Source organism: Panthera leo, chromosome F3 (genome assembly GCF_018350215.1).
Source record: "Panthera leo isolate Ple1 chromosome F3, P.leo_Ple1_pat1.1, whole genome shotgun sequence".
Classification (NCBI taxonomy): Eukaryota; Metazoa; Chordata; class Mammalia; order Carnivora; family Felidae; genus Panthera; species Panthera leo.
Window position 1 is genome coordinate 44974980 of NC_056696.1, and position 19699 is coordinate 44994678.

The following is a 19699-nucleotide window of genomic DNA, read 5'->3' on the forward strand; positions in this document are numbered from 1 at the left end:
GTAACAGGCACTAAGTAAATACTGATATTAGGATCTTTTTACAGCTATCTATAATCAAATGTATTGTGATTGCATTAAAACCCGTATAAGATGCGGAATGGAAAATAATTAGCCAAAGGAAGAATTACACGTAGTTAATCAATTATTTGATACAGGTTCCTGGCCAAGACATGAATTAGATATGGTCACTAGTGATTAACAGTGTGTCGTTTGAAGTTCAAAACTCTCTGGAGATACTGTTGACTAGGTTGCCGACACTGTTTAGAGATACACAGATGATGAAATGCACCCTGTTTAATGGATTAGACAGCCTGACTTTACTTCTATGACCAGCAAGGTATACAAGATTCCCTTGCAAACTTGAGTTTGAGCTCCCATAAAGCAGAGATACCTCACATGTATCGTGGCGGTTCCTAACCTGGAGACAAAGATGTCCTGTTCCACTGAGGGAAGACTCTGGACAGCTAACCTTGGAGGCTTTTGGACCTCTCTATGACACCTACGTTTTGCTTTCTCCTGCCATGCGTTTATTTCATTAAAGACTTTATGTGACTGTACTTTGGGAAGTCTCCTGAGTCCTTCCAATTATCTGACACTTTGTATTCAATTCAGAGAAATTGTTGACGGAATAGAATTCATTCATGCTGACTAATATGGTCATATTTTCTATTTCTATCTTTAGACAGATGCAGGAGTATTTTATATTTAATCAAAAGTTGTTTTCTTATTTCTGTTTTCATTATCTTGGCATATTTTTTCAATGTATTCTCAAGGATTTATTCTCTTCTATATCTGCTTGTTTAAGCATTTTTGTCCTAATAATCTTAATTTCTACTTCGTCTTGATACATTTTACCAGAGGTTGGTCTGGCAACTAAATCTCTGGCAGGTGCCATGTCTGCACTTTCCCTCTACCTTGATGGCACCAGTGGGTGCACTCCAGCCCAGGGCTCTCCTGTGCCTTCATCAAAGCCGGCGAGCGGGCCCCAGCCCTGCATTCTGCTGCCTCGCTAAAGCTGGCCAGCATGCTCAGCCCACAGAGGCACACTCCTTGATCCCCAGGCTCTAGTGGCCAGAGGGGCTTGCATTTCTGGGGCCTGCAACGCACTACAACAATCCGAGAGATAACTCTTGGTGGGCCACTACCTCCAGGGCACCACAAAGCAGCCTGAAACACAGCCCAGACTTTCTGGGGAAAAAGCCTAATTATCTGTCTTAGACCGGTAGCCTGAGGGGTGGACTTGAGATTTGCCGCACATCTGGGGGCCACCGAGGTGCCCTCAGGGAACGTGGACCAGGGGATGCCATCTTTGTGCTCTCCTCAGCCTCAAAGAAAACCAAATCACTATTTCTTAAAGATACCCGACCGGGCGTTAATTTGAGGCCATCAAGTTTCTGGGTGGGTTGTTTTATAGGGGACTGAAGCACTGATGCACTTAATATCTAGAAATGATGTTGTGGTTAGTTTCTAAATTCCCTTCCGGCTTCAAAGTTATTTGTAATAATAAATAGCTAAACATGTTTAAAAGATGCCCAAATACTGCTTTGGCAAGTTCTGAAGAAATAGAATAAGATTTTGAAAGTACTATAAACAAGAGCTTACCTGTGCAGGTTAGTTCAGGATCCCATCTTCCATTTATGCACGTTGAGTGTTTCTGTTCTGATTTTCCTCTACATTTGTAACTTATGTTCTCATTATGATCAAATTCGGTCTTAAATGGATTTACGTCACGTATAGTTAAGCTGTGTTTACACTTCGGAAGTTCATCTGTTGCTAGAAATGAAAATATTGCCTTGAAAAGACTACTTATAAGAATCAAAGCAGGGGCGCCTGGGTGGCGCAGTCGGTTAAGCGTCCGACTTCAGCCAGGTCACGATCTCACGGTCCGTGAATTCGAGCCCCGCGTCAGGCTCTGGGCTGATGGCTCGGAGCCTGGAGCCGGTTTCCGATTCTGTGTCTCCCTCTCTCTCTGTCCCTCCCCCGTTCATGCTCTGTCTCTCTCTGTCCCAAAATAAATAAAAAACTTGAAAAAGAAAAAAAAATTAAAAAAAAAAAGAATCAAAGCAGTTAATGCAGAACAATAGCTTAGACTCAATAGTATATCGAAATTAGAATTTATGCCCGTAAGTCCCACCAACCAAGTTATTCCTGATCATATTGCATGTGATGGGCTATTTATTATGTCTGAACATAAGTCCTGTGTCCAGGCTTTGAAATTTCAGAGAAAATGTCTGCCATAAATACAACCTGCACTTTGGGGATTAGAACAGCATTAAGAGGTTAACTTTTTTGGATGATTTACACACTGAACAGTCATCACCTGGTTAAATTTGGTCTCCTATTTATCTGTGGAAATAGAATATATGAAGCTGCTAGTTTAAATATCGTGTTTCAGAAAAATGAATATATTTTTTCACTTACGGTAATTTAATAAGCACATCTAAAATGTATTACGTAAAATGTGAACACTTAAGCAGATCTTTTGCATGATCACTAAAATGGGACAAATACTTGCACTAAGAAATTGGGTGCTTCAAGTCACGACCTGTTTACTGTATATACTCTTCCAATCTTTGAAATACTATTTTGTACATCAGGTCAACCTATAATTCAATAATATTGTAAGAGTCAATTTTGTTGACTCTAATACGAGTATAACAACTTTTTATACAACTACAAACTTCAAAAATTCAATGCAGCCCGGAGTACTTTGTCAAGTTGATAAAATATCAATTGATGTAGGTCTTTGGATTTTTTAATAAGTGCCCAAAGAAGTAATGATTTTGTAATACAATAAAAAATAATACAAAGGGGAATAATTCAAAACACACTAGAGGCTGAAAATAAATTCTGGTTTTAGGGCTTGTCCTCAGTGTTGAGGAAGAGAAAACAAGGTTTTCTGCAGGTGATAGTAACTCACCCATAGTCAAAAGGAGTGGTAGTGGGTGTTGTCATGGTCCTATGATTGACTGGTTTCTGAAAGAAGTTCCTTGATTCTTACGAGAAAATAAACATTTTGAGAAGAGTGAAAAGCTAGACTAGCTAGAGGTACAAAATCAACACTGAGAGGAGAAAATTGGAGTAAGGTCTATGATAGTTAAAAGTGGATTATGGTAAACTTGAAGATAGGTCGAAGATTAACCTTGGAAAGGCAAATCTGAGATCTAAAAAGACTAATAAATGAAATAGATGTTTTAGTATAAGAGTGAAAAGTTGAGAGTTTTCATGCCTGTTACAACCTTGGGTTTTCCCCCATATAAAATGAGGGGAAATCGTTTGTGGAGATAGAAGAGGACAAAGATGAAATTTGGTCTTGAAGGACTGGCAATACTTCTCATGGGAATGTGTCTAGCAAAAATGTAAGGATTAAAAAGCAACAAAACCTAATGGTTCATTCAACAAACTCCTATTTCATGTCTGCTGTGTGTTCACCAGTCCTTTGTATATTGGGAATACATCGTGAACAAAACAGGTGTCAATCTCTGCTCTCATGGAACATGAGCCTAAGCCCTACCTTCTCCTTGGAACAATTAATGCCTAGACATCTGGTGAATAAGTAAGATTGGACATCCAGGACTCTCTTCGAATGTAGGACCCAAGAAAACTGTAGGAAAGAACTCATTCCAAGGGAAAAAGGAAAAGGGCCCCCAATATTTTCCCAGCTAGTCATCAAAGACTTGGTCATCCAAAGGTCAGGATGATGCATGTACATCAACCAGAGTGAAGTCCAACAATCAGGTTTGTTTCCTGGCCCCACCCTGACTGCCTCCTTTGACTGCCTTATACTGAGAACCCAGAGGGTCTGCAGCTCACCCACCCTTTGGCACATTAAATTCTTGCTGCCGCATTTGAAACAGACTGAGAAATCCTTAGAAGCTTTGAGAGAGGCAAGATTCCTATAGGGATGTAGCAAGTGGGCACTTTCTTGACTTTGTCTGTTTTCCAGGGCCTGAAAACAAGAGTGCCGCGTAAAACGAAAATGGGATTTATGCAAATATGCTTCTATTTTCCTGGCGATTAATACTCAGATTTAAATCATATGAATAACTGTAAGTAAAATTTAGCTTCACACTTAAAAACCATGTTAATTTCAGGGATAGAAAGGGTGATCAGACTCTCTTGCTAGTTTATATTTTTCCTTTGTAGACGATAAGCAATCATTATAATTTAAGACCTGACATTTTCAAGCATATATCTAAATTTCAAAACTATGTTTGCAAATACAGTTTGTATAATAAAAATATTACATTTCATTGACCGTCTATTGGAGAAGTGTCTTCTCACCAATGCACTGAGGAAGTTGGGTCCATGATCCACTTATACATGTAATTGATTTCTGTCCAATCATTGTGAATCCTTCTCTGCAATTGAACTCCACTGAATCTCCTTGGTGATAGGGAGGGTTAGAAGTCTGAACAGCGTAGCCATAATTAAGTTCGGGTATATCTCCACATGTAGTCTCCACCTCTGTGAAAATTTCAGAAAAATATGTTTACTTATAAAATATAATTTATGTGTTTCTATAAATATAAAAGTTTGGTTTATTTTAAATATGAATATATTTTATACATTACCAATACAAATAGGCAAGTCTGTCCACCATCCATCAACACACTGAATTTTATTAAAACCCTTCATCAGAAATCTAGGATTGCACACATATTCCACCAAATCGTTGTGTTCGTAGGTTTCTTTCTGTGTTTCTTTAACTTTCCCGTTAAGGAGTTGAGGAGGTGGATAACACTCTTTTGTTTGCTCTACAGGAGAAATAATGTGTAAATAATGATCAAATTACCTATTTCACAACTTAAAAAACAATAAAATGGAGAGTTTTTTCTTTAATTAATTTATATTATTTACAATGTACTTTATTATAGCCTTCTTAAGCAATGAAAAACAAATAGTGCTTAAACAAGAAACATGTTTCCCAGTTCTTTTTTCAAAATTATTATTTTAGAAAGAGAGATAGAGGATAAGACGGGAGAGGAGAAAGAGACAGAGTGAGAATCTTAAGCAGGCTCTATATGTTCAGCATGGAACCCGACATGGGGCTCGATCCCATGACCCAGGGATCATGACCTGAGCTGAAATCAGGATTCAGATGCTCAACCAACTGAGCCACCCAGGCACCGCAACCCAGTACTGTTAATTACACTGAACTAGTATATTGGAAGTATATTGAAACCCAGAAAACATGTTTAATAATCTAGATATTCTAGAGATGTATGCAAACCAATTAATAAATATGGTCATGTAAATGTTAACAATATTCATATGCCATGGAAAAAGTTTATCAAAACTGTTTGAAAAAAAAGTCATCATTTGAGGCTAGCATTTTATCAACATATTTTAACTTTGGTTAAGACATACATGTGATTGAATGGACTGAATTAACTATACATTACTTGAATATTGTTTAGACACTCGATGAAGGTTGAGGGAAGGCCCATGCCATACCAAGTGTCCAGTATTAACAGTGGAATTATAGTCAAAAGGAAAAGTAACAAACATTAAGGCATAACACATGTATCTATGGCTATTACCACTACATACATCATACTCTGGTTTCTCTTCAGATCGTGTAAATCTTTCGCCTTTTACCACTATATATTTCAAGAAACAAGTGGAGATTAATTTCTTAAATAAGAAAATCTGAGATATCTACTACCCAACACATGTCCTGGCTTATGAATTAGATTACAGACACACACACTTGAAGCCAACAGAAAATTAAGCGTGAGAGAAACAAAAACATAAAAATGTTGGTTTCAAAAATCCTATTTCTTGTTGTAGCAATTAGAAGATAAATATTCACCTTTACATGTTGGAAGATTAGGGGACCATCCAAAGTCGTAACACTGAACTGAATCTGGTCCAACTCTTTTAAGTCTTTGTGTGCAGAAGAATTTCAACACATCTCCGACTCTATATTTGTCTTTTTTGGGCTGAGTATTTAAGTTATCTTCTATTTCAGGAATCTTGCATTCTATTTCTATAAAAATGTTCCAATAATTTGGTGAGAATATAAAATTAATCATTGGCAAAGTAAATTTTATATGTGTCGTATAAAAATGAGGTGCTGGGTACTGCTTATACAGAGGAGCCACAGAAAATTTTACATATTAGGTTTTCTACGCCCTCTAAATTCATAGGGGACCCTGAGAAATATTAAGGCATTGAAGAGCAACATATGTACCCTGAAAATGTATTTGGAAGGTCAACTTGCTTACACTGGATCTGATTTTATAACTGACATTTATAAAATAAATGCTATATTATTTTGTACTCCCAAAACAGAAACATATTTTTTCACATTAAAAAAAAACCCTGATGCTACATTTTTAAAATTGCACTCAAATAAGATTAGTATTTTGTTTAATGTAAATATAATTGGACAACCAGAACACACAGGAGACATTTCTAACAGTTTCTAAGAAACTATTAAAATAGCTTAATTTAAATTGATTATATTATATTAGTACAGAAATCAAACTGAAAAATGAAACAAAATAAGGAACCATGTTCAAAGCCAAATAGTTAGGCATATTCTAGGCATCCTGAGTATTTATATAATACCCAATTATCTATTCTTATTAAACCTTTATACTATTAAGAAATTATTGATTATTCTGATTCAATTTACGAATATGTAAAATTATCCCTTCAAATTTGTCAAGTTTGTGACATTCGTGACATTCCCAAATAAAAATAAGCTAAATTCCTAAAATAAAGAGCTTCTCTCAGGGTCTGCAGAAATTAACACTCAAGGCAGAAGGTGTAAAAGCAGAAACTCAGGAGCAAAATAGCTGAGGAAATTGTAAGAAACTACAATTTTGGTTTTCTTATAGCATACACTCAAAGAACCCAGTTTTAAATAATATGATAGCCTGCATTTAGAATAACAAACAAAATTATTCTTTGTTTATAAACCTATCATGTATATATGGCCCATAGGAAACACTGTGTTAAAGAGAGATAATGGTCCTTGGGCTTTCAAACACCCACTTCTCCCAGGTTAGAGTAAATCAAAGAAGACACCTTGATTTTAATCATGACTTCTTAAAACTTAATTAATTAATTATTTTTAGATGATTATTTGTTTTTGAGAGAGAGAGAGACAGAGTGTGAGTAGGAGGGGTGGAGAGAGAGAGTGAGACACAGAATCTGAAGCAGGCATCAGGCTCTGAACTGTCAGCATAGAGCCCCACATGGGGCTTACACCCGAGAACTGTGAGATCAGGACCTGAGCCAAAGTCTGAGGTTCAACCCACTGAGCGACCCAGGTGCCCCCAAAATGACTTTAAATAATGCAAATTTGTTCAAATTGGGATATCTTAAACACGTTTTGTTAATTTTGTTAGTCCTGAAAAAAAAAATACCTGGAAAAATGGTACTTACCATAACATACTGGTTTATGAGACCAACCATCATTACCACACACTATTGAACCTGTGCGCCCATCTTGGCTTTTGTATCCATCGTGGCATTCATAGTCCAACGTGTCGTTGAGTTTAAACCACGTGCCATTGCTTTTGGCTTTGGCATTCTCAAATGCTGGCATCTCACAAGATTCTAATGCATAACAGAATTGAAGATTTCAATTCTAATATTATTTAATGGACAATGTAATTAAGTCTCATCCCAAGGAGGTAAAAAAAACCTTGATCAATTAGCTTGTGCTAGTAAATTCAGTATCATATTAAGTTAAGAATACCAGTGATAAATCATTGTCTTCAAAGTTACTCGAAATGAAAAAATATGTTTCTACACAGCATTTTCCTTATCACTTAAACACTCTGAAAAAATTTTTCTACGAACACTTTTCTCAATCAGTTATACTTATGTGTTTATGCCATGCTTGTAATCAAATAGGCCATTACAGGTGCATCATATTTTAACTAGCAGAGAGGAATAGGATTTGGTGAACTAAGATGCCACATTCACTAGCAAGGTATCAAATATTCCAGACAAAACTGGATCAGTTGAATACGATTGGTTTTCAAAAATGCAAGTAAATTTTTAAACATTCTATAAAACTCTACTTTAAAACATCATAATTTCTAAAGCTCACATGCTGATTTTCTTCCCCAAATATTTTCCTAATGGCTGTTCATTTTTCTAAACTTACCAAGATTGAATGGAGAGATAACTATTTTTATTATTAGTTATAAGACAGTAAAATGTTAAAAGTTTTAATTTTTGCTACAGTGTGTTCATAAATATTAGGTAACTCATCTCAAATTTTATGCTGTGTTACGGAGCCAGCTACCTTAAAGCTTTAAAAAACAAAGCAAAACTATACTAGTGAAGAGAGACAGTGTGTTTCTCTTCCACAGTAAGTATTACAATGGATAACTAACTAACATTCAGTATAAAATGACTTTATATGGGAGCCACTTTTATCATTTTTTTTTGTGGCTAGTGCCCATAGTAAGCATGGAAATTGAAAAAAATAAGGAAATGAAAACAGTACAAATGGATATTCAAATATCCACTTCCTTTAAAGTGAATATGTAAATATCGGTTCAAAACTATCACTGTGTAGCTTTGGAGTATAAGATAAACTGAGGAAACTGTTCATAGAAATCTTCATAAACATCCAGGGACAGGGAAATGTTTCAACACAGCTGTATTTGGCACCATCTAGCAGTATTCCTTCTCCACTAACTAGATGTTTATGAACATTTTCTAAAGGAGAGGATTTTTAAAGTGGGCTACCCTGGAATGTCAACCATAAACTCCATACTTTAATTAAAATTCTGCACTATGGACCCACATCTTCACTTACAAACATTACTTTCATGTCTAGAAACAAAGATTCTGTCATCAAAGTCTGATCACCTAAAAGCAGGAATAGGCACAAATATATTTTGCCAGCCAAAAGTAAGTGAGTTTCCAGGAGAATACACATAAGGCTCCCTGACTCGTTTCCAAATCACAGGATATTTTAAAATGGAAAATAACAGGGGCTCCTGGGTGGCTCGGTCGGTTAAGCGTCTGACTTCAGCTCAGGTCATGATCTCATTGTCCGTGAGTTCGAGCCCCGCGTCGGGCTCTGTGCTGATCGCTCAGAGCCTGGAGCCTGTTTCGGATTTTGTGTCTCCCTCTTCTTTCTGCCCCTCCCCTGTTCATGCTCTGTCTCTCTCTGTCTCAAAAATAAATAAACGTTAAAAAATTTTTTTTTAAAAATAAAGTGGAAAATAACGTAAACTGAATGATGTCCTGCTACTACACTGTATAAGTGATTACTCTTAAAGGCAAAAAATTACATCTGTTTTCATTTATCTTTTCAAATGGGAATCATGTCAACCCCTCCCCCCAGAAAAGAATTAACTTAGAGTAAACTTTTGTTCAATAGCCATCAGCATAATGAATAGGAACATAATAAATTACTCACTAATACATGTGGGTTGAGGTGACCATCCACTTTCCAGACATGTAACCTGTCCTGAAGTTTTACCATCTGGTGTTACATATCCTGGTTTACATTGATACTGTGTTTCTTTATTTAAGGAATATGTAGGTTCATATTCAGAAAAAAATCCATTTTCAATTGATATCTCTGATTTTGAACATGTTTCTGAAAGGCAGAAAGTATAAGGAAAAGAGAAGCATATAAATAAACATTTTTATAAAGATTTACTGTAACAACACAAAAATAAGGAGTCATTTACAAATGAAAACCGGGAAAAATCTGAATCATCCAAATTCCTGGGACAGAAAAAGTAAGCGACAAAGATACTAAATCAAAATAGTTCATTAATTTTTTCTCTTTGGAATGAAGCGACATTTAGAATACCCAGAATCCCTACTAGGAAATTATTATGAATCTGTTTGTCTAATGGATCTGGAATCCTGCAGTGTGTCAGAGGTGTACCGGCAATAGGTCCTTTCCAGGCACTTGTTTTAAATATTGCCAACGCGGGGTCTCCTAAGCAACTCCAGTACTCAATTGGGGTATCTGAGATCAGGTGACGATCTCAGAGAAACTGCCACCATAGCTACCACAACTCTGAGAATCTGCAATGTTTGTCATCATAATTGGGTGCTTAAGACCATATGGATACGTGGAGTTCAATGAGTATGACACAGATCAGCACGTTCCTTCATGTTCTGAGACCAAAATGATGATTCCTCAAATTATGTGTAACGTGACTTGAAACAATAAACAAGACTTCTGTCATGTACAAAGTCTTCACAAAGTTCAGCTTTAGTTTTTAAATAACCCATGGATAAAGAAGAAATCAAAAGAGAAAATATGAGCTATATATTTTTTCATAATTGGTAATTTTATTCCTTCACTTGGGGTGCCTAGTACACTGGAAATGGGATACTAGGAATATTAAACACTCAGGATAAGGAGTAAAGTATATAATCTTATTTATTTATTAAAATTTTTTTTAAGTTTATTTTATTTTTTTTTTAACGTTTATTTACTTTTGAGACGGAGAGAAACAGGGCATGAACGGGGGAGGGTCAGAGATAGAGAGGGAGACACAGAATCTGAAACAGGCTACAGGCTCTGAGCTGTCAGCACAGATCCGACGCGGGGCTCGAACACACGAGTCGTGAGATCATAACCAGAGCCGAAGTCGGACGCTTAACCAACTGAGCCACCCAGGCGCCCCTTAAGTTTTTTTTTTGAGAGACAGAGGGAGACAAGAGTGTGAGCGGGGGAGAGTCAGAGAGAGGGAGACACAGAATCTGATGCACGTTCCAGGCTCTGGGCTGTCAGCACAGAGACCAATGTGGGACTTGAACTCCCATACCATGAGATCATGACCTGAGCCAGAGTTGGATGCTTAATCCCTGAGCAACCCAGATGCCCCTGTAATCTTTTTTTTTTAAACATTAAATCTTTTGAATTGAGTTATAAGAAAAATATTTTACATGAAAGTTTGTGAGATGATAATAACATAGTCTGAGAGAGAAATTTTACTGTTATATACATATAATAGAAAAGAATACAGAATGAAAATCAATCATCAGAAAAAGAAAAGCAAACAAAACCCAACATACATATAAATTTGAAAAAACATAATAGTGTTAGTGAGATGATGGAATAGGGTGTTTTGTTTACACATTATTTGATTTATTTCTGTTCTAATCTTTAGTATTTCCTCCCTTCTTCTAAATTTGGGCTTAGTTTGCTCTTTTTCTAGTTCCTTGAGCTATAAACTTAGGTTGTTTATATACAATCTGCTATGTCAAGCTAAATTTTTTATGTTTATTTGTTTATTTTGAGAGAGGAGAGAGCACACACACACACACACAAGTGCACATGTGCAAGCAAGGCAGAGGGGGGGGGAGAGGGGGAGAGGGAGGGGGTGAGGGAGAGGGAGAGGGAGAGGGAGAGGGAGAGGGAGAGGGAGAGGGAGAGGGAGAGAGAGAGAAACCCAAGCAGGCTCTGTGCTGTCAGCTCAGAGTCCTACTGCGATGCTTGATCTCAAGAACCCAATCGTGAGATCATGATCTGAGTCAAAATCAAGAGTTGAACACATAACTAACTGATGGAGCCACCCAGGCGCCCTGATCTTCTTTGTTAATGTAGACATTTATCATTAAAAATTTCCCTCTTTGCACGGCTTTTGCAACATCTCTGAATTTTGTTACACTGTTTTTGTTTTTATTTGTCTCAAAATATTTTTAAAAATTCTCTTGCTCTTTCCTCTTTGACCCTATTGTTGCTTGAGAGTGTATTTTCTTTCCACGTATTTGTGAATTTTCCCATTCTAGTTTTACCCCATCGTGACTGAAAAAGATAGTGCATACAATCTTTCATGTGCAGTAAATGTACTCTTTTACTGTTAGGTGAAAAATTCCATATAGATCTATTAGGTCCAAAAATGTTTATATTGTGGTTCAGTTCTTCAACTTCTTTCTTGCCTTTCTGTGTTGTATTTATTGTTCCAAGGGAGGTATTAAAGTCTCCTAATATTACTGTATTGCTGTCAATTTCTCCTCTTCACATCTTTCCATATTGCTTTATATATTTATGAATTCCAATGTTGGTTCCACGTCTGTTGAAAATTGTTACCATTTTCCTGATGAATGGACTCATTATTATTATATAACGATCTTCTTCATCTCTAGAGACAGTTTTAGATTCAGTTGTTGTTGTTTTTTTTCTCATAGAAGTATAATCACTCCATCATTCTTTGGTTGCCATTTGCATGAAATATCTTCTTCCATTCCTTCACTTTAGCCTATTGTGTCTCTAAATCTAAAGTGATTTCTTGGTTATTTTATTTTAAATCATTCAGGTACTCATTCCTTTTAATAGGTAAATTTAAATGATGTATATTTAAGGAATTACTGGTAGGTGAACACTTACTATTAACATGTGGCTAATTGTCTTCTGTTTTGCATCTGTTTGTTTCAATTTGCTCCTCTTTTGATGACTTCCTTTGTTATTTGATTATAGTTTACAGTTATTTACTTTGATTCTTATTATGCAGTACATTAGATCTCCAGAATTATTTATAACTGAAGGCTTACACTCTTGGACCAGCATCCACACCCACCACCGGTACAGAACTTCCATTCTACATTCTGCTTCTATGAATTTGATGTTTTCTTTTTTCTTTTTTGATTTCATATAGAAGTTTTATGATGAAGTATTTGCTATCTCTGGATTATTACACTTAACGTATTGTCCTCTAGGTTCAACCATGTTGTTGTGAATATCAAGATTTTCTTCTTTCTCATGGGTGAATAATATTCTAGTGTGTGTGTGTGTGTGTGTGTGTGTGTGTGTGTGTGTGTGTGTATACATACATATATATATATATATATATATATATATATATATATATATATATACACCTTCCTTATCCATTCATTTATCAGTGGATCCTAAGCAGGGTCCATTCCAAGCTCCACATGGGACTTGATCTCAAGACCGAGATCATGACCTGAGCTGAATCAAGAGTCTGATGCTTAACCAACTGAGCCACCCAGGAGCCATGTTCCTCAGTCTTGAATGTCCTCCTCCCTGGCATCCTTATTTCCATGACTCCCATCCAACCTTCAAAGCCTACCCAAGATGCCATCGTGACCCTGACAGATTTGGCTCTCTTCATTCCACCTCTTACAAACAAACTCCCCAACCCAATCCCACTCCAGACTCTCATTCCAACTTGGAATTCTTGTCTCCTCTAAATGATCCTGTAGTCTCTCTTTTGCTTGCCTCCATCACAATGCTTTATATAGTAAAATACAATATGTTGATGAAATACAACAATCATTCCTTTTGTTTTCCTCACTAAATGGCCTTTTGGTAAATGCTAGTCCTAATGCCTGGCACTTAGCAGGCACTTAGCAGTCACTTAAAAAGTGACCATTGGATGGGCAAATAAATGAATGAAAGAATGAATGGATGAATATGAAGCTCTTTTGGAACCTTTCCATTATATCTGCAGATTGCAGGCAACCCATGGGAAGAGCACAGTGGACGGTAACCAATATAAAAGGTAAGACATGAGAACACATGTGCAGTGATCTCAAAGCTCTACTGCATGAACCCAAGAAACTCTGCTATCTGTAACTCCATTGTACCTCTTGACTACATGTCTTAATTTTGAATTTATGCCATAATTTTGAAGTCAGGAATCATTTTAATTTTGTTCAAAAAGGCTTTTGGGAGCCTTTGAAGGAACAAGTCTATAATCACTTTCCTATCTATTACATTTTTGGTCAACATGGTTTGAGAAAATTGGCTCTCTCAGTTAAAATGTCCAAACACATAAAAGTGCTCTTTCAAATATTTTTACCCCTTTCCTTTTGTTCTTTTTTTGTGATATTTTCCTAAAATATAGCACTTTTTACCTCAATTACATCATCTCTTATTTATGCACCATTTTCTGAAACTAAAGTTGTTAAGATATGGGTAAAGTGCACATCAGGTAAGTGAGCACAGGATAGACCGGTTGGGAAAATCTTACATCCTGCATTGGTAGGGGATGGTGTGTGGGGTGAGGGGGGAGGCATAACTGGGATGAAGGAAAAGTGCAAAGGTTGTAGAACAATGAGGGATTGAGCAAAGAAAAGTGGATCAATGTAGACTTTGGCAGAAGCCCTAGCAATCAAAGGTCAAAGATGAAGAACCTACTAATTTATGTGTCATTGGGGGACTTAGTTTCAGCTAAGAACAATTTCAGCAATACTTAGTAATTCAGTTCTAGTTTAACATTATATGCAGGCAGGAGAGTAGCATATGGATTCTCTAGATATGTCTACATTAAAAATAAGGCTTGCTGTGGCACACCTCTCCCTCTTGTGACACTACTGGGGCATCTGTTCTGACCCTTCGCATGGCGCTCACTGTCAACTTTCACCCATCAGATCTCCCCTCCCCAGGGCCACCTCACCTTCCAGAGTTCCTTAGTCCCCTTCTTCACCTTCATCATCCATTTCTACCTTTCCTCACTGAAATTGTAATAGAGAACTTTTCAGATTATAATGATTCACAGTAAACTGCAGTAAATACTATTGGATTTTACTATTCTAAAGTATTGATTCACAGTGTTTGTTATTCCACATAAATTTCAGGTTTGTTGAATCTAGTAATATCAATACATTTCTTTTTTTCTTTTTTAAAAAAAATTTTCTTTTTTCTTTTTTTTAAATAGAATTTATTTTTTTAATGTTCATTTATTTATTTTGAGAGAGTGCAAACAGTGGAGGGGGAGAGGGGGAGAGGGGGAGAGGGGGAGAGCGGGAGGGAGGGAGAGGGAGGGAGAGAGAGAGAGAGAGAGAGAGAGAGAGAGAGAGAATCCCAAGCTGGCTCCCAGGTGTCAGCACAGAGCCTGCTGTGGGGCTCAATGCCACAAACTGTGAGATCATGACCTGAGCTAAAATCCAGAGTCGGATGCCTAACCTACGGAGCCACCCAGGTGCCCCTACTACATTTCAAAGAAGAGAGGATACTGAAGGCAGTTGGGCCACTGCACAACTTTAAATCACACCATATAGGTAAACATCACACAACTATTTCTAAAAACTGGAGTTTTCTTGACAGCAGAAAGCGAATTCCTATTTATCATATTGGCATTGAAACACAGAGTTCAGGATTAAACGCCACTGCCTTAAGTTTTCTGGATTACATAAGTATGTATAACATTCATACACATCTTTATAAAATAGTACTTTTAATTAATTTATAAATAATTCTTACGATTGATAATGTCAATTTTTTTTTCCATTTTAGGGTTAACTCTAAAATTGGAAACCATCTTGTACTTGAAACAATATACAAAAAATTGTTTTACTTTGTTTTCTGATAGAAGAGAATCTCTCTAGCTTTGATCTATATTTTACTCCTGAAAGATTATTTTTGGCCCTTGAAACCTCCAGAATTAGGTAACACCCACATCTCATGAAAACTTATTTTAATTTCTCTTTCTGATAGTTCATTATTAGTGTTCAGAAATACAGCAGATTTTTGTATATTGATTTTGTATCCTACAACTTTACTGAATTCATTTATTAATTCTAACAGGTTTTGTTGTTGTTGTTGTTGTTGTTGTGGAGTCTTTAGTGTTTTCCCTAAAGAATACATCATATGCACACAGAGCTAATTTTACTTCTTTATTTTTTATTTTTATGTTTTACATTTATTTATTTTTGAGAGACAGAGAGAGACAGAGCACAAGTCGGGGAGGGGCAGAGAGATAATGAGACACAGAATCTGAAGCAGGCTCCAGGCTCTGAGCTGTCAGCACAGCACCCAATATGGGGCTCGAACCCACGAACCGTGAGATCATGACCTGAGTATAAGTCGGACGCTTAACCGACTGAGCCACCCAGGTGCCTCTTTACTTCTTTATTTCTTATTTGGATACATTTTATTTCCCTTTTTCAACACTGATGAGAGTGGGTATCTTTGTATTTTTCCTGATCCTTGGGGAAAGCTTTTAGCTTTTCATCAAATGTGATGTTAGTTATTGGCTTCTTATTTATGGTCTTCATTATGTTGATGTACATTTCTTCAATACCTAATTGTTGTCAGTTTTTATCATAAATGGATGTTGAATTGTGCCAAATGCTTTTTGTGTATCTATCTGGATGATTATATGATTTTTACCTTTAATTTTGTTAATGTGCTATATCATATTACTGATTTAAATCTGTTGAAACACCCTTGAGTCCCATAGATAAACCCAACTTCATCATGGTGTGTGAATCTTTTAATGTGCTATTGAATTCAGTTTGTTAACATTTTGTTGAGCATTTCAATATTTATGTTTATCAGTGATGTCGGGTATAATTTTTTTTGTAGCATCCTTGTCTGGTTTTGGTATTAAAGTTAATCTATTTTTGGAAGTGCTCTCCCTCAAAATTTTGGAGTTTTTAAATAAAAATTGGTATTAAATCTTCTGTTAATTACCAGTGAATACTTCTGGTCCCAGACTTTTCTTTGAGGAGATATATTAAATTAATTATTCAGTGTTGTTACTTGTTACTGGTTTGTTCAGATTTTCCATTTCTTAATGATTTTGTCTTGTCAGTTTTATATTTCCAGGAACTTATCCATTCTCTGTCATCCAATTTGTCAGTGTGTAATCATTTATGGTGGTCTCTTATGAACATTTGCATTTCTGTGATATCAGTTGAATATCTTCAATTTCATTTCTATTTTATTTATGCGATCTCTCGTTTTAATTAGTTAATCAGCTTAGGTTTGTCAATTTTGTCTACATTTTGAAAAAGGTAGGTATCTATTTTGTTGACTTTTTGGTCTTTATTTCATATATTTCTGCTCTGATTTCTGTTATTTCCTTCTTTCTGCTAATTTTAGGCTTAGTTTTTTCTTCTTTTCCAAGTTTTTTAATGAAAAAAATTTCATTTTATTTGTTAGACATCACAAGTCAGGGTAGGGAGGGGTAGGAGAGAGAGAATCTGAAACAGTCTCTACCCTCACGTGCGGAGCACTATGTGGGGTACAAGCCCATGATCCTGGATCATCGCCTGAGCAGAAATCAAGAGTTGGACACTCAACCAACTCAGCTACCCAGGTACCCCCTTCTTTTACTAGCTTTTTGATGTATACAGTTTGATTGTATATTTGAGATCATTTCTTTTTTTACTGTAGGCATGTATTACTAGAAACACCTCCCACAGAAGTGCCTTTGTATGTGAAGCAGGTTTTTCTTTCTTGTTGCTTTCAAAATTCTTTGTACTGTATTTTTTTTCTAGATTGACTGTATGTATGTATGTATTTAAGTTTTCATTTTAACACCGGTTGGCTGACATACAGTGTTATATTAGTTTCAGGTATGCAGTATAGTGATTCAACAATTCCATACATCACCTAGTGCTCATAGTGACAAGGATACTCTTTCATCTCCATCACCTATTTCACCCATCCCCTCTGCCAGCTTTCTCCCCTCTGGTAACTATCATGTTGTTCTCTACACTTAAGACACTTAAGAGCCTTTTTTTTTTTTTTTTTTTTTGGTCTCTCTCTCTCTCTCTCTCTCTCTCAAATTTCCTCCCTTTGCTCATTTGTTTTGTTTCTTAAATCCCACATATGACTGAAATCATATGGTATTTGTCTTTCTCTGACAGACTTATTTTGCCTAGCATTATACTGTCTAGTCCATCCAAGTTGTTGCAAATGGCAAGATTTCATTCTTTTTTACGGCTGAATAACAGTCCATTTATCTTTATCTATTCACCAATTGGTAGACACTTAGCTGCTTCCATATCTTGGTTATTGCAAATAATGCTGCAATAAAGATAGGGGTGCGTGTATCCCTTTGAATTAGTGCTTTTGTATTCTTTGGGTAAATACCCAGGAGTGTGATTGCTGGATATTACAGCAATTCTATTTTTAACCTTTTGAGGAACCTCCATACTATTTTCCAGAGATGCTGCACCAGTTTGGATTCTTGCCAACAGTGCAAGAGGGTACCCCTTTCTCCACATCCTCACCAACACCTGTGAGGTGACATCTTATTGTTTTTTTGGTTTGTATTTCTCTGATGATAAGTGCTAATGAGTATCATTCATGTGTCTATTGCCCATCTGTATGTCTTCTTTGGAGCAATATCCGTTCATGTCTTCTACCCATTTTTCATTGGATTATCTGGTTTTGGGGTGTTGAGTTTTATAAGATCTTTATATATTATGGATACTACCCTGTACTAGACATGTCATTTGTAAATATCATCTCCCATTCCATAGGTTGCCTTTTAGTTCTGTTGATTGCTTCCTTTGTTGTGCAGAAGTTTTGTAGTTTAATGTAGTCCCAATAGTTTCTTCTTTTTTGCTTTTGTTTCCCTTGCCACAGGTGATCTATCTAGAAAGCTGTGGCTGATGTCAGAGAAGTGACTGCCTGTACTCTCTTCCAGGAATTTTTATAATTTCAGGTCTCACATATAGGTCTTTAATCCAGTTTGAATTTATTTTTGTGTATGGTGTAAGAAAGTGGTTCAGTTTCATTCTTTTGCATGTTGCTGTGGAGTTTCCCCAACATCGTTTGTTGAACAGATTGTCTTTTTCCCACTGGATATTCAATCCAGCTTTGTTAAAAATTAATTGAGTGTATAAGTGTAGGTTTATTTCTGGGTTTTCCATTCAGTTACATTGATCTATGTGTCTATTTCTGCCCCAGTACCATATGCTCTTGATCACTATCTGTGTAATATTAATTTGAAGTCCAGAATTATGATGCCTCCAGCTTTGCTTTTCTTTTTCAAGATTGATTTGGCTAACCAGGGCCTTTTGTGGTTCCATACAAATTTTAGGCTTGTTTGTTCTAGGTCTATAAAAAATGTCGTTGGTATTTTGGTAGGGGTTGCATTGATTGTGCAGATTGCTTTGGGTTTTGTAGACATTTTAACAATATTTGTTCTTCCAGCCCATGAACATGGGATGCCTTTCCATTTTCTTTGGGTTGTCTTCAACTTCTCTTATCAGTGTTCTATAGTTTGTAGAGTACAGATCTGTCACCTCTTTGGTTAGGTTTATTCCTAGGTAGCTTATTATTTTTATTGCAATTGTAAATGGGACTGTTTTCTTAATTTGTCTTTCTGCTACTTTATTATTGTTATACAGAAATGCAACAGATTTCTGTGCATTGATTTTGTATCCTATAGCTTTTCTGAATTCACTTCAGTTCTAGCACGTTTTGGTGGAGTCTTTTGGGTTTTCTGTATAAAATATTATGTCATCTGCAAATAGTGAAAGGTTTACTTCTTCCTTACCGAGTTGAATGCCTTTTATTTCTTTTTGTTCTAGTTGCTGTGGCTAGGACTTTCAGTACTTTATTGAGTAAAAGTGGAAGAGTAGACCTCCTCGTCTTGTTATGTCTTGTCTTTTTCCTGACCTTGGGAGGAAAGCTCATAATTTTCCCCCATAAAGATGATGTTAGCTGTGGGTTTTTCATGTATAGCCTTTATTATGTTAAGATATGTCCCCTCTAACCCTACTTTGTTGAGATCTTTTATCACGAATAGATGTTATAGTTTATCAAATGGGTTTTTTGGTATATGTTAAAATGATCATATGGTTTTCATCTTTTCTTTTATGGCTGTGATTTGGTTGATGTGATGTATCACACATTGATTGGTTTGTGAATATTGAACCATCCTTGCAACTCAGGAAGAAATCACCGGGTATAAGTCGTGAACAGACATGACTTGATTGTGGGGAATAATTTTTTAAAATTTATTGTTGGATTCGGATTGCTAGTATT

The 19699-nt window shown here is 36.3% G+C and overlaps 1 protein-coding gene across 5 annotated transcripts in view; it reads right to left on the reverse strand.

Annotated features, from left to right (window-relative positions):
- Positions 1 to 19699, reverse strand: part of CFH (complement factor H) — a 223717-nt gene that overhangs the window by 124033 nt on the left and 79985 nt on the right. For 3 of the 5 annotated variants that reach the window (XM_042925930.1, XM_042925931.1, XM_042925933.1), the window contains 6 exons: positions 9398 to 9580; positions 7399 to 7572; positions 5816 to 5992; positions 4575 to 4757; positions 4285 to 4467; positions 1603 to 1773 (listed from right to left, as the gene is read on the reverse strand). The exons of the other annotated variants lie outside the window; for them this stretch is intronic. In XM_042925930.1, coding sequence (XP_042781864.1) covers positions 1603 to 1773; positions 4285 to 4467; positions 4575 to 4757; positions 5816 to 5992; positions 7399 to 7572; positions 9398 to 9580 — 1071 coding nt within the window. The remainder of the gene's footprint in view (positions 1 to 1602; positions 1774 to 4284; positions 4468 to 4574; positions 4758 to 5815; positions 5993 to 7398; positions 7573 to 9397; positions 9581 to 19699) is intronic. 5 annotated transcript variants of the gene reach the window in all.